General features: G+C 38.9%; 1 protein-coding gene across 1 annotated transcript; it reads left to right on the forward strand.

Annotated features, from left to right (window-relative positions):
• The first annotated feature begins 181 nt into the window (after window positions 1-181).
• Window positions 182-13,106, forward strand: prkaa1 (protein kinase, AMP-activated, alpha 1 catalytic subunit). Its single transcript, XM_008423624.3, has 9 exons — window positions 182-401; window positions 2,297-2,438; window positions 5,408-5,501; window positions 5,609-5,753; window positions 6,702-6,789; window positions 6,898-7,122; window positions 7,230-7,722; window positions 7,816-7,942; window positions 10,459-13,106. The coding sequence occupies exons 1-9, from the start codon at window positions 305-307 to the stop codon at window positions 10,740-10,742; spliced, it is 1,695 nt and encodes a 564-aa protein (XP_008421846.1). The 5' UTR covers window positions 182-304; the 3' UTR covers window positions 10,743-13,106.
• Window positions 13,107-13,416: the final 310 nt, after the last annotated feature.

Here is a 13,416-nt window from a genome sequence, read left to right on the forward strand (position 1 = left end):
TATTTATTTATTTATTTATTTATTTATTTATTTATTTATTTATTTATTTATTTATTTATTCTGATACTTAATAAAGGGATTTTTCAAGTTCGAGTATGTAACGGAAATTTCGGAGTTTTGTTTGTGCAGTGAAGGCAACACTGTAACACGCCTACGGGCTTTGACGAATCATGCGCGTGCCGGGGTGGATCTCTTTCCTCCGTGCGTCGGGGAGCGGATTCGGAGCCGCTCGAGAGACGCACACAGAGTTCGGTCCGTCACTGGCTGCAGCAAGCTAACCCCGCAGAAAGGCCGCTGCGGGAAGATGGCGACGGAGAAACAGAAACACGAGGGAAGAGTTAAAATTGGACATTACATTCTCGGTGATACGCTTGGAGTCGGGACTTTCGGGAAGGTTAAAGGTATGTCTCGTATGTGTTGCCCGTCTCTGCGTCCTGGCGGCTGAAAGATGCAGGCTTTTAGCTTAGCCGCTAACTTAGCCTGCTAGCGAGCTAAACTGTCGCCAAATCGGAAATGTAGCGCATATGTTGTCATGTTCCAGCTTGATCTACTTTGTGAGAAACGCCACAATTACTTAAAGCAACTGAATGATTCAACAGAGCTAGCAAGACTTCTCGATTATTTCTGATACAATAGTTTTAGTTAGCGGTAATAGCGCTGTTAGCTAACCCAGTGATCCACAAGTCGCTGTTGGGACTGAAGTAAATCTTCCTGACTGCTATTGATTTGTCTCCCTTTTTCCTGTTTGAAAACATTAAAATTATTCTTGTGACACTGTGCTAACTTCAGCTGACCTTTACGGCTGAGGAAATGTTAACGCTTCCAGGTGTGTTTGGAGAGGGAGTGGGTCAAAACCAGTTAAATGTTCGCCCCAGTGTTTTCAGTGTTTTCTTAGCTACTACTCAGGTAGTAGCTAAGGTCATTAACAGAGGTTACCTACTCAGTTTGGACAGAGGTGGGATTTGTTAGCTGTAATTTGTACTTCCTCCCCCCGACACATTATAAACCTGGACCTATCACCAGCAACAAACAGCCGGTCTGTTTATAGTCAGTTAATTTTCAGTGACTCATCTCCCTGGTACCCCAGTTTCTGTAGCTGATGAAAGGAAAACACGGTGTTAGTGCATTGGAGCTGCTGCCCTGTGTGAATGGTATTCAGATTTAAGCAGTAAAGAATGGATGTTCACTTACAAAGTTGCACAGAGTGTTATAGAATTGCTGTCCGGAGTACAAATACATCTTTTATTACTGCGTCTGTTGTTTGATTCCAAATATGTGGCAGGCATATTGGATTTTGTGATCAAGGTTTGTGTGAAATGGCCTGTTTACTTAGGTGGTAGTTGTTGTAAAATGGTTTCAGAACGCCTGCTTTGTTTATACAATGTTACAAAAAGAGTTATAAATAGTCTGCCACATGTTTTATGAGGAGCTGAGAGCAAAAGCTCAAAAGGTCCAAAAACCAAGCAACTTTGCTGCAATACTTTCAGCCTTTCCTTGTGTAACAGAAAGGCACTTACACTTGCAAATTCTGAAATCAGCTCTTGATCAGTTCACTTCAGGAGAAATTAAAGCACTGTGGTATTTGCTGATCTGAACAACAGGAACTTACAACTCCTCAGTCTCTTATCACGGCTGGCAAAGTTGACCTGGCATTTCCTCTTTGTGTCTCTAAATATTTTGTCAGCACAGCTAATAAAGTGAAACTTTGAGCATCACCTTACATAGCAAACTGCTCTGTTGTTCCACGATGTGATCAGTTATTGAAATAATTTTTTTTTGTTTGCTGTCGTATTGGAATAACCCTCTAGCAGCAAATGATTAAGTAAGAACATTTTTGCACTAAATTCCCCATTGAGATATTTGCGTATCCAAGTTAATACTTTCTACTTTGACATTTGCAATGTGCAATAAAATGTGTGCATGTGTTGGTAGCAGTAAATCCGATCCAAGCAAAATGCCACAACAAACCTCAGCCGTAAAGAGTCGAGGTCAAGAAGAAACAAAATACGACTTTGAGGAGCGGCACTGAAGTTGGCTTTTAAAGAGCTGTAAACTTTGATCTTTGATTCCTCGTGTGGATTGCGGGGATGAGTTCAAATAAACAATTATTGATCTCTGTCTGCTGCATTTAAATAAAACAAGTTGCATGTCTTTAAACACAAAAAGAAGAATTTGACTTTTTTTTTTAACTATTAAATGTTTAATGTTTTGAAATTATTTTCTTATTAAGTTATTCATGTGCTCTTGTTTTCTGATTTCAATTCTATTCTCCCTCTGTTATTTGCTCGTTGCACAGTGGGCCAACATGAGCTGACCAAGCACCAAGTGGCTGTGAAAATCTTGAACAGGCAGAAGATCCGCAGTTTGGACGTGGTGGGAAAAATCCGCCGGGAGATCCAGAACCTCAAGCTTTTCAGGCACCCTCACATAATTAAACTGTAAGTCCTAAATTACACACCTACTCACCGCCGCGTAATCCCCCCCGCCGCCACATTAATGCCACCCACTGAACTATTTCCAGACTTTCGAAATGGTGCGTTCCAGGATGCATCCGTCAGGGTGATATCATCTGACCCTGTGTCCCTTTCCATCAGTGCTCTCTGTCTGCGTTGTGCTTTCCCCTCCCCCTTCTTGTTGTGCATTTTAATGAGCAAAAAGTGCATTATCAACGACCCCAGCCATGTGACCTCTTTGTCCTGAAATAATTACCCGCCGAAAAGCTGCTTTTTGAGCCAGTAACCACGTTGCTTGCCTTGCCTTGCTTTAAATTATTTGTGAAGTTCTTCACAACATTTGTACCTGCCAACTTTGAAAGATGACAGATATTTTCAATGAGTCATATTACAGTTACTGTCGGAGCCGACTGTCACACTCGTGTTGCAAAGGGTCCTGCGGTTTCATAAGGGAGTGAGCCCTATGAACCTTTTGGAATAGACTCTTCCAAAATCTATTTTATTCAGCAACATGCTGCTACATGCAGCAGTGATACTCTGTTACTGAAAGGAGCACTGATCTAAATACAATGAAGGAAATTGCTGCAGTACTTCCTGCCTGATGGGTAATTGTCTGCAAGCTACAGTTAGAGGGTTAGTAAATAGAGCACGAGGTGTGGCAAATGTCTTGAATATCAGCTCCATGTCATGCATGCACAAGAATGTAAACTTTGTGTGTGGGATCCTAGAGAGAGAGAGAGAGACAGTGAAAGAGAGAGAGAGAGAGAGAGAGAGAGAGAGAGAGAGAGAGAGAGAGAGAGAGAGAGAGAGAGATGTCATCTTTTCCAGAGGGCAGAAGCAAATGGAACAAACTCTGTGGTGTGTCCTGTTTAGTCTCAGAGCAAATGCAGCAGTGCAATACAATAGTACTATGACAAATGTATGGAAGCCCATTTCCGCCAAAAAGGGAGCAAATAAAAACACAAGAAGATATCCTAATCACGAGTTTTGAAGACATAATTGCAAGAGTAAATCTCAATATTACAAGTTTTGAAGTTATAATTACCAGAAGAAAAATTGTAACTATGACTTTAAAACACTAAATTCTGACTTTCATTTTCATAACAATGACCTGAAAACTTCCTGTTGGGCTTTTGTTTTTTCTTTCAAGGTGGAAATGGGCTTCCAGAAGATCAATAAAAAATTTTTTAAGTAAAATTTTTCCCTTACTCTTTAAATTTCTCTTTATTTTTTTATTTCAATGGTTGTATTCACTGCCCACTTAAGACAATAGATGTTTTGAATTGCCTTCCTGTGAGGTTCAATATCTGTTGAATGTGATGGGGCATCTTTCAAAGAAATCAGCTATAGAAGCCACCTGAAATGTGTCCTCCTTCATCCACTTTAATAAGATTGCATGAGGAAGAGAAGCACAGCTCTAAACAACTCACTTAAGCCTGCTCAGCTAAGGGCTTAAATGGGAGGCAAATACATTTCTTCCCTTGTTCCCAGTTACCTTCTATTTAAACACAAAGGATTCTGATGTCCTGGTTGACATAGAAACTGCACCAGCATTCAGCCACTAATACAAAACAAAATTCAGATCAGAGATTTTAAAAAAAGTTAGAATTACCAAAACATGTAGACTAAATACAAGGCTTAGGCTTATGATTCTAATCGAGGCGTTTTCAAATCAGATCGGGAGTTGTTGACCAAGCTTAGCTCTTGATTTCTGTTGTTTGTAAACTTTTAATGATTTTTTAAATTTGCTACCCACAACTACAGCTAGCTATGCAATTTCCAAGGCCACTTGTTAAAAATCACAACCTATTTTATTGTTCTTAGCCATCCAAGATGATCAGATGTCCCCTGCTTTCCAAGACACTTAACTCTCATTCATTTTTGCAGCATTTAGAATAAAGTACCACTTTTGTGAAGCAGGGCGAACGCCTTCTGTAAATAATGTCCACATAATTAACTGGAACTGAACTGAAATGCGTTGCATGGCAAATTATCAATGAGTCATATCAAAACAGAGAAGAGAAATACAAACATTATATCGGCCCTCAGCAAACCACTAGAGCTAAGAATAAGTTTAGAAAAGTTTGTATCTGTATGAATCAAGACAACTGCAGAAACTCGTGTTAGGAGGGAATATCAAATGTCACATGCTTCAATAATTGTTATTGTATGTCATATCAGAAAAGACATTTGTTTATGCTGGGTTTTTTTGTTAGTTTGTTATTGCTTTGAATGTAAATTCCACATTAAAGTTGTTAAGAATTTTGTTGCTTCTGCTATTAAGGCCTTTTGGTTTTTACTGATGTTTTTACGATTAAACGGCATCAAAGTTCAGAGTATATTCTGTGAATTCATCACAGCTTCTACTTAGAAATGAGCACTGGGAGCTAAAGGTGACATTACCATAGTTTAGATGGGGTCATAGATCATTACAACAACACTGTGTGTGTGTGTGTGTGTGTGTGTGTGTGTGTGTGTGTGTGTGTGTGTGTGTGTGTGTGTGTGTGTGTGTGTGTGTGTGTGTGTGTGTGTGTGTGTGTGTGTGTGTGTGTGTGTGTGTGTGTGTGTGTGTGTTTGCGTGTGTGTGTTTGCAAACCAGTCACAAACCAGGTGCTGGTTCTCAATTAATGGTGTACAACCTTACAAACTTGGATCTGCCATTAAACTGTAACTGATTGCATCCTTAAAATGCAAGAAAGGGTGCGCCTAAAAGATATTAAACATGATGGATTAGATTTAAATGCTTTCATCTTACAACTTCCCTAACATTTTATTGCTCAAACTCGGCTGTAATCATATTTTGACACGTCAAGTCAAATATTCATGTCTGACTGATTCTTCTTTGGCACGATATGAAATGAAGTTCCTGCCATCTGAGCTGTTTTGAGTCAGTTCTGCTCCTCAGCTGTTAATAACTCATGTGATTTTAATCTTTTTTGTTACTGTTGTTGCAGGTATCAAGTTATTAGCACCCCTACAGATATCTTCATGGTCATGGAGTATGTCTCAGGTGGAGAGCTCTTCGATTACATCTGCAAAAATGGAAAGGTAGGACATGACAATACAGAAGACGATCCAAGAGTTGCAGATCAACTTGTCATGTTTTACGTTGATTGGCCTGTGTGAACGCTAACGGGTAATTTCTGATCCATCAGTTGGAAGAGAAGGAGAGTCGGCGACTGTTCCAGCAGATCATATCAGCGGTAGATTACTGCCACCGGCACATGGTGGTGCACAGAGACCTCAAACCTGAGAACGTGCTGCTCGATGCGCACATGAATGCAAAGATCGCAGATTTCGGTATGCACTCTACACTTCACCTGGCAGGCTTGGATAAGAGGCGCCGTTGTCGTTATAGTAAAAGGATAGCCAGTGAGGGTTCAGGTTGCTCTGCAAGCATTTTCTGGCGTGATGTTTTTAAGAGCAGACAATGTTTGATATATGTTAGTATAGGAACAGTCATGAATGCTGAAATAGAATAATAGTGCAGGCTTTCCAGTTATTAGCAGCACTGGCTTGTTTACCAGAAAATTGGCTAATATGTTGCCTGATCCTAGAATAGAGAACGTCAGTGTACAGTGAGAGTAAATGTGAAGTTAGAGTTGGAAAAGTTTTGAATATGTAATGGAGGAAGGTGAATTCCTCTTTGTCACAGGAAAATACTCCCAAGCTCGACCTTCAACTTACATCAGCTTTACTTTGTTATTGCATTTGTTTTATCTATGACTCAGATTTACTCTTGCTGCCAACAATAGGAGATTTTCTCTCCTTGTAGGCAGCCTGAGCATGAGTTGTAACAATGAGGTCAAATAAATAAACTCTGGGAACTTTAATACTGCTGTTTGTTTGGCAAACAGAGCCATAGCATTACTGTCTTTTATGTTCACAACGCCATAAAGAAGAACAAATGACACAAAAAGGTGAAGATTGAAGGTTGCTGGGTTTTTTTTATTATTCTTATTCTGAGACATATGATGAATATCTTGAATATTGTAAAATTAACTGCAGATGTGCCTTTGAATTTCCTTTGAAATGTTTCACATTATATCTGCTAACTTTATTTTCCCACAAACTCTGGTCAGCTCCCCTGAGCCTGCTGGCAGAGAAATGTAGAGAGGGGGACTTGTTGTCCTTTTCATTTTTTTTTATTTGTAAAAAATAATGCATTGATCTATCTCCAATTGAAGTTTGTGATTCTAACAAGACACCGAACCTTTTAATGCATTAACAGTTCAACATTCTGTGCAGGTCTGTCAAACATGATGTCAGATGGAGAGTTCCTGAGAACAAGTTGCGGTTCTCCAAACTATGCTGCTCCAGAGGTCATCTCAGGAAGGTAACGAACCAGTTCTCAAGTGAAAAATTAGCCTCGAAAGTCAAACTTTGCTTTGAATCTTGCATATATATATATATATATATATTTTTTTTTTACACCTGTCCTCAGGTTATACGCCGGTCCAGAGGTGGATATATGGAGTAGTGGTGTCATTCTGTATGCATTATTGTGTGGGACGCTCCCCTTCGATGACGACCATGTGCCAACGCTCTTTAAAAAGATCTGCGATGGGATCTTTTTCACGCCGCAGTATCTGAACCCCTCAGTAGTAAGCCTTCTTAAACACATGCTGCAAGTGGACCCAATGAAAAGGGCAACTATTAAAGAGATCCGGTAAGCCAAAAATACAATATCATTATTGTGTTTGTTCTGTTTTGGATTATAAATACGACTTCTTTAGTGCGTCTCAAACCCTCGGTCTGTCCATTTCGCCACTATAGTGAGGACGATTGGTTCAAACAAGATCTGCCAAAGTACTTGTTTCCTGAGGACCCCTCCTACAGCAACAACATGATTGATGATGAGGCCTTGAAAGAAGTTTGTGAGAAGTTCGAGTGCACCGAGGAGGAGGTTCTCTCCTGCATTTACAGCCGCAACCACCAGGACCCGTTAGCGGTGGCCTACCACCTAATCATCGACAATCGGCGCATCATGAGCGAGGCCAAGGATTTCTACCTGGCCTCGAGCCCGCCCGACAATTTTCTGGACGACGTGGCTGGAATCATCAAGCCCCACCCCGAGCGTTTACCCATCTTTGTGGCGGAGCCTCCTCCGAGGTCTCGCCACACACTGGACGAACTGAACCCCCAGAAGTCCAAGCACCAAGGCGTACGGAGAGCCAAGTGGCACCTGGGGATTCGCAGTCAGAGCAGACCCAACGACATTATGACCGAAGTGTGCCGTGCAATGAAACAGCTGGATTACGAGTGGAAGGTAAGGGGGAAAAATGTCCAACGTTAGCAGTTTTTAATAAAACGATTCTACTTTAATGTGTGTTTACAGTATTTAATTTCTTGCTCTTTCTAGGTTGTTAATCCATATTATCTGCGTGTGAGGAGGAAGAATCCTATCACAGGAATGCAAACCAAGATGAGCCTTCAACTCTACCAGGTGGACAGCAGAACCTACCTCCTTGACTTTCGTAGCATAGATGGTAAGTTCTTCCACTCGGTTCTGCATATTAGGACGGTATTAGTTTGTGTTTGACCTCATTCAGTCTTCCACATAAACTTAAAAATGTCTCAACCTAAAGTTGCATTTTGTAAGATTGTCTGTTCGTGTGAAGAAGACAGCAATATTTTTACGCCAGTCTGGAAACACAAGGGCCCACTTACACTAGCCATCAGCTTGTGGACTTATTGATGAGTCAGATATGTTTTCTCAAGTCGCAGCAACGTGGCATAAAAATAGGTTTGAAATTGGGTATAAATTTACACTCTAAATACTTGACATTTGACTTAGACTCGAGGTTTTAAGCTCAAGTCTGACAAACAGTCTCGTTTCATCAGAGGTATCAGTTGTCCACTGATCACCAGTCAGAGGGGAACATAGATGTGCTCTGCAGCAAATGGGTTCATTTCATTTCTTAGCCAGGGACATTTGCAGACATTGAGCTAATATGGGTTCATAATGGTCAGGAGTTTTTTGGGGGTTTTTTAGCTGTGGCTGAATGATGGTGAACACATGCATATTTGAAAAACTGAACTTGGTAAAGAATCTGTCTTTGGGTGAGTTAAAAAAAACAACTTCTTGTTTTGAAGAACTAAATGCATTATGTTCTTCTAAATAAAAGCACTTAAACTTCCACTTTACTTCACAACATTCTCTACTTTTCACCTGCTGCTGTGGATCTCACTCTTTTATCGTTTAAAGTGCACCATTTACTTTTTCTTTACTTAATTCAACTAGATGGCATGCATCCGATGAGAAGTTTAATTCAGTCATTAGAAAAAAATGATTTGTAATTGTGAACACTGCTGCAAACAATTAACCTCAATTAAAAGAAATGGAAAGAAACTTTGTATTTTTGACATTTAACACCCATGTTAAAGCATGTCCTTACTCATTAACCCTTTAAGATCTGCTGCACTTCTATGGAAAATTGTTTAAAAGTACTCATCCCTGTGTTTGTCTGTACTTTAAATGTTTGCTTTATTGTTTTATTGAGCTAATTAACTCTGCTTTTTGTTAATAAAAAATGTAGCACATTAATGGCATATTTATGTTGACCTAGCTATCTTAGCGAAACCCGAGCTGTATATATTTGGGTTGTTTATCTGACCCGAGTCCTGCAGTGCGCTGCTCTAGTATAGACTTCATTAATGATTGACTGAAAAACGAGGGCTTTTGGTTATCTGTATGGCCTTGGCAGCGACTTCAAACGAAAGTGTTATGAGTGTTTTTGTGTGCAGTTTGATGCGCAACAGTCGTGCTGTTTAAAGGGGACGAGGCTAAAATTTGACCCTAGCTGACCTGATGTGTTAGCAATGTTCAATTGTAGATCGTGCCAAAACAAACATGTTGTGAAAACTTAATGTTTTGAAAGCAAAGGGCAAATTTTATAAAGTTGTGTGTGGTCGGTCTTGCTTGGATTTTTACAAGGAAACCTCTTGTGAGATTTAGTGCCTTTGATTGCCATCAAAGGATGCTAGAAAACCACTAGGGGATGATAAAAGTTGACCTCTTGCAAAAGACTGAAGAATCTTGCTCTTTCAGTTTAGCAGCTTAAAAATATTAATTTTTAAGTCCCTACATCTATTGCAAAAGATGTAGGGACTAAACTGAATGCAAATGATTATTAGAGTGATACCTATAAATCCAGCTAACAAGATTCCCTAGAACAACATTTTAACACATTTTTTCTGGAAAACTAAGCCTGAATGCCATTTTTTTCTTAACAAGCAAAAAGGAAACTAATTTATGTTAAGATATATGCAAAGAAAATATCCTGAAGCCTAATGAAAACCCAGTGAAACATGATTATACTAAGTTTCTAAAGATTTGAATACTTCGGTGTGTTTGCCGTCAGACCAGGTCAGATCGGTGTACTCCAAGCATATTTCAAGATTAGTATTCTCATTAAAGTCTGTTATTTTAAGACAATATATAATGCATACTATATGTTTGTGTTGGTGTATTGGTATAACATTGATAAGAAAATCCATGTACTTTGTCAATTGGGTTTAATTGAAGTCATGTTTTTGTCCCAGCAAAACAAAAACTATTTGCTGCAGGACTGTTTATACAACTCATATGGGCATGTTGGACCATATATATTTATATAATAGAGATTGGTGAGAACTGATCATGCCGTTTTGAGGAATGCTTTATTTCTCAGTAAAGCATGTGAACCACTTCCTGAATGAAATGCCAAGGGATGGAGGGAGGGGGTTGCTAGTGGTAGGGAGTGTCCTGTGGGATTCAACAAAGATTCCCCCCCATTTCTTTGCCACAAAAGAAGATTTTACAAACCTCACAGCATGTTTTATGACAGAATGTCTGTAATAAATTCTAATCAGTGTTTCCCAGTTTCTGATATTGTTGCACCCTTGCTAGTCAGTGCTGTTAATCTCTCAGAAGAATAGTTAAAATTTTTTATCGTGTGTGTGTGTGTGTGTCAGTTTTTATTGGTTTTTCCTTGTTAAACATAGCCTTTCTTGTGCCGTTCAGATGATATGCTGGAGACTAAATCTGGAACTGCTACCCCTCTCCGCTCTGGGTCCGTGGGCAACCACCGCGCCACAGTAAAGAGCGACGCAGAGGGAGCAGACGTTTCGGCCACCTCCAGCACTGTGCAGCCCACCAAGACCGCCGAAGGCTCCCTAGGTTCCTCTCTGACCTCGTCCGTCGACTCGTCGGGTGGTGCGGACAGCACGCCCGCCCCCCGACCGGGGAGCCACACCATCGAGTTCTTTGAGATGTGTGCAAATCTTATTAAACTACTTGCACGATAGCTTGCAAAACAATCATCGCTAGCCTTTTTTCTCTCTGAGTGTCTTTATAGCAATAAGCATGCAACCGATTCATGGCTCACTTTATCCATGCTGAGGATGAAGTGATTGTTCCATGGCACTGATGCAGGTTGGCGTTCCCTGAGCTGTAGAGGGAGGTATACCAAGCTGACTGGGTCTGTAGGAGTTGAAGAAGGAGGAATCACGTGCTACTTAACTAGGACAGAACATTTCAGAGGGGCAGGTAAAAAGAGGGGGGCAGGGGGTGTCTTTGAATTTCCAAATCAGTCCTAACAACAGATTCCCACATCCCAAGTACAACTACATGCGGAAGTGATTACACTGAACGGTCTGTACTTATAGCCTGTAAGGCGCACGTTTCAGTACAGAGAACAAAATCTCGTTTTTTTTTTTTGGCCTGCAGAGGAGGAAGCCACAGGTTGGGGGTGGGGGGTTAAAAATTGAGTGGCAGTCATAGGAGGCAGGAAGCACTTTTGCACAACTTTCTTTAATTTTCTGCTGCTTGTATTTTTTTTTTTTTTCTTAGTAGGGATCAGAGAGGCGTTGCAGATGTATCGGGGCACTCCACTATTTTCCATGCCCATCGCTTTCAGTTGGACCCCAAAACGTGCAGTGACCCTTGATGTCTGCAGTGTGTCAGGGACAAAAAAAAAAAAAGGAAAAAAAGATGCTTCATCAGATTTATGTAGGGTTTTCTTGTTTCTGTCAAATACTTAAATGTTCATGATCTTGTCCTCTTTGTAAAAAAAAAAAAAAATTGTTTGAAGTTGTTTGTCCCCCTGCATTTTTATATATAAAAGGCGTGAACATATTTATCTGCATTAAGTGGAGGAGGTTTTGGTTGTAATAGAATTTGATTTTTTTTTTCTTGCATTAAATTCTATTGCTGGATATTAGACATATATAAATATATATTCCTTTCTTTTTCTTTTTTTGTTTTTTTTTGTTTTACTGTTTTTAGGTCTTTGTCAGTTTTGTTGCCCTCAATCACAATTATTCTGATACTTGATTGTCTTTCTAGATAACTAGCTCGCTTTAAGAGGTGTTTTGTTATGACACAAATCTAGAAATATATCATTTTAAGTGTTCATGTATTAGATGGACAAATTGATTTTGGAGTTTTTATGTTTTGGGATAAAGTATAGGATATGAGTATGATTATTGAGTGAAATGCCTTTGGCCTACATTCATTTCATAAATGCCAATCAGTCATGTATACTGACCTCAAGGCCTAATTTTAAACAAAAGTAGCAGTAATAGCCGATATGTGGAAAGTTTGTCGGTGAATACATATAATTTTTTTTTTTCCTTCAGATTTTTATTTTTTAATTGCTCTCACATTCCTTTTAAATTTGACATTTTATTCCAGACTTCACTTGAATTTATTTGGTACTGTAAATTGTTAAGGACGGAACGTTTTTGGTAAGATGGTAAACGTGAGACAGATTTATATTTGATAAGGTTTGTTTGGACACTAAACTTGCAGACTTAAAGTCACAGATATGTCTTTAAATAAAACACATCTCATTCCATTTCCTGTTCAGTTTTAAAAGTTGTGAGTGGTAATTGTTTGGCTGCCTTATCCTTTCTAGTACTGTTCATCAGTTTTTAATGCTTGAAATTTGATTCCAGTGCTGGTCAGAAATATTGGCACCTTTTGCAGTTTTTAAAGATTGATGTCCACGGCTTATGTTAGTCTTATATCAGTAGTACACATTTAAACTGGTTTTGGAAAAACGTAATACTTTATTACAAAACGAATAAAAGTCTGACCTCCAGTTTGATTTTGTTTGTTTTTTTTAAAGTCACCTCTTTCAGTAAGTAGACCCTTAATGGTGTTTAGCTTTAAACAACGCTGAAATAAGTTCAGATCATGACTGAAATTGCAAAGTGTGTCAATAATTGTGATCATGTTCTCTCATGGTGTATGAAAGGTTTCCACCCAAAACTAGTCAGTTCATATTTGATCTTGATGTCTCAGTTTTTAAACCACAGGTTGGAAAAAAAAAAGGGTAAAGACAGTTTATAGTGTTGTAGACATGGTTTAAAATAGTACTTATTTTTAAAGGGTTTCTTGAAAGTCTAGATTATCAAAATTTGTCATGCCTTACATGATGGGTTTTGTAGGAAAGATGAATGTGTGCAAAAAACATTAACTCCTTGAGAGATTATGGAAAGTGTCCTAGAAGACTGTTCAATACAGTCTGGTTGAACCTCTTCCAATATATTGCTCTATTTTTGTTTGGTGTGAAGGGAGTCCCTACCAGATTGAGCAGTGTAAATCTAAATGGAAAGTGTTGAATCATTTGTATACACAACTGGCTAATAAACTGCTAATAAATTGCATACTGTTGTTTGGAAGTGTTTTTGTTTTTCATTTTATGTAGCCATTCTGAATAAATGGCTCTATAATGGCAAATAGATTAGGTTTGATAGTTTCTATTAAATTGTATAGCTCTTATTCAGACTTTCATATGAATAAATTATTCTAAAATTATCTTCCAGAAATGTTACAATGGGAAAAAGTTTCAAGTTTCTCTAAAAAATATAAAAGGAACAATATATTAAATTAATAGACTGTAAATATATGTAAGATACTGTAAAAATGCTTAAATTTGAAGCGTTTTAAGAAATAATGATTACCTTTAAATTAACA

The sequence above is a fragment of the Poecilia reticulata genome, chromosome 12 (genome assembly GCF_904066995.2).
Source record: "Poecilia reticulata chromosome 12, P_reticulata-male-v2, whole genome shotgun sequence".
NCBI classification, from domain to species: Eukaryota; Metazoa; Chordata; class Actinopteri; order Cyprinodontiformes; family Poeciliidae; genus Poecilia; species Poecilia reticulata.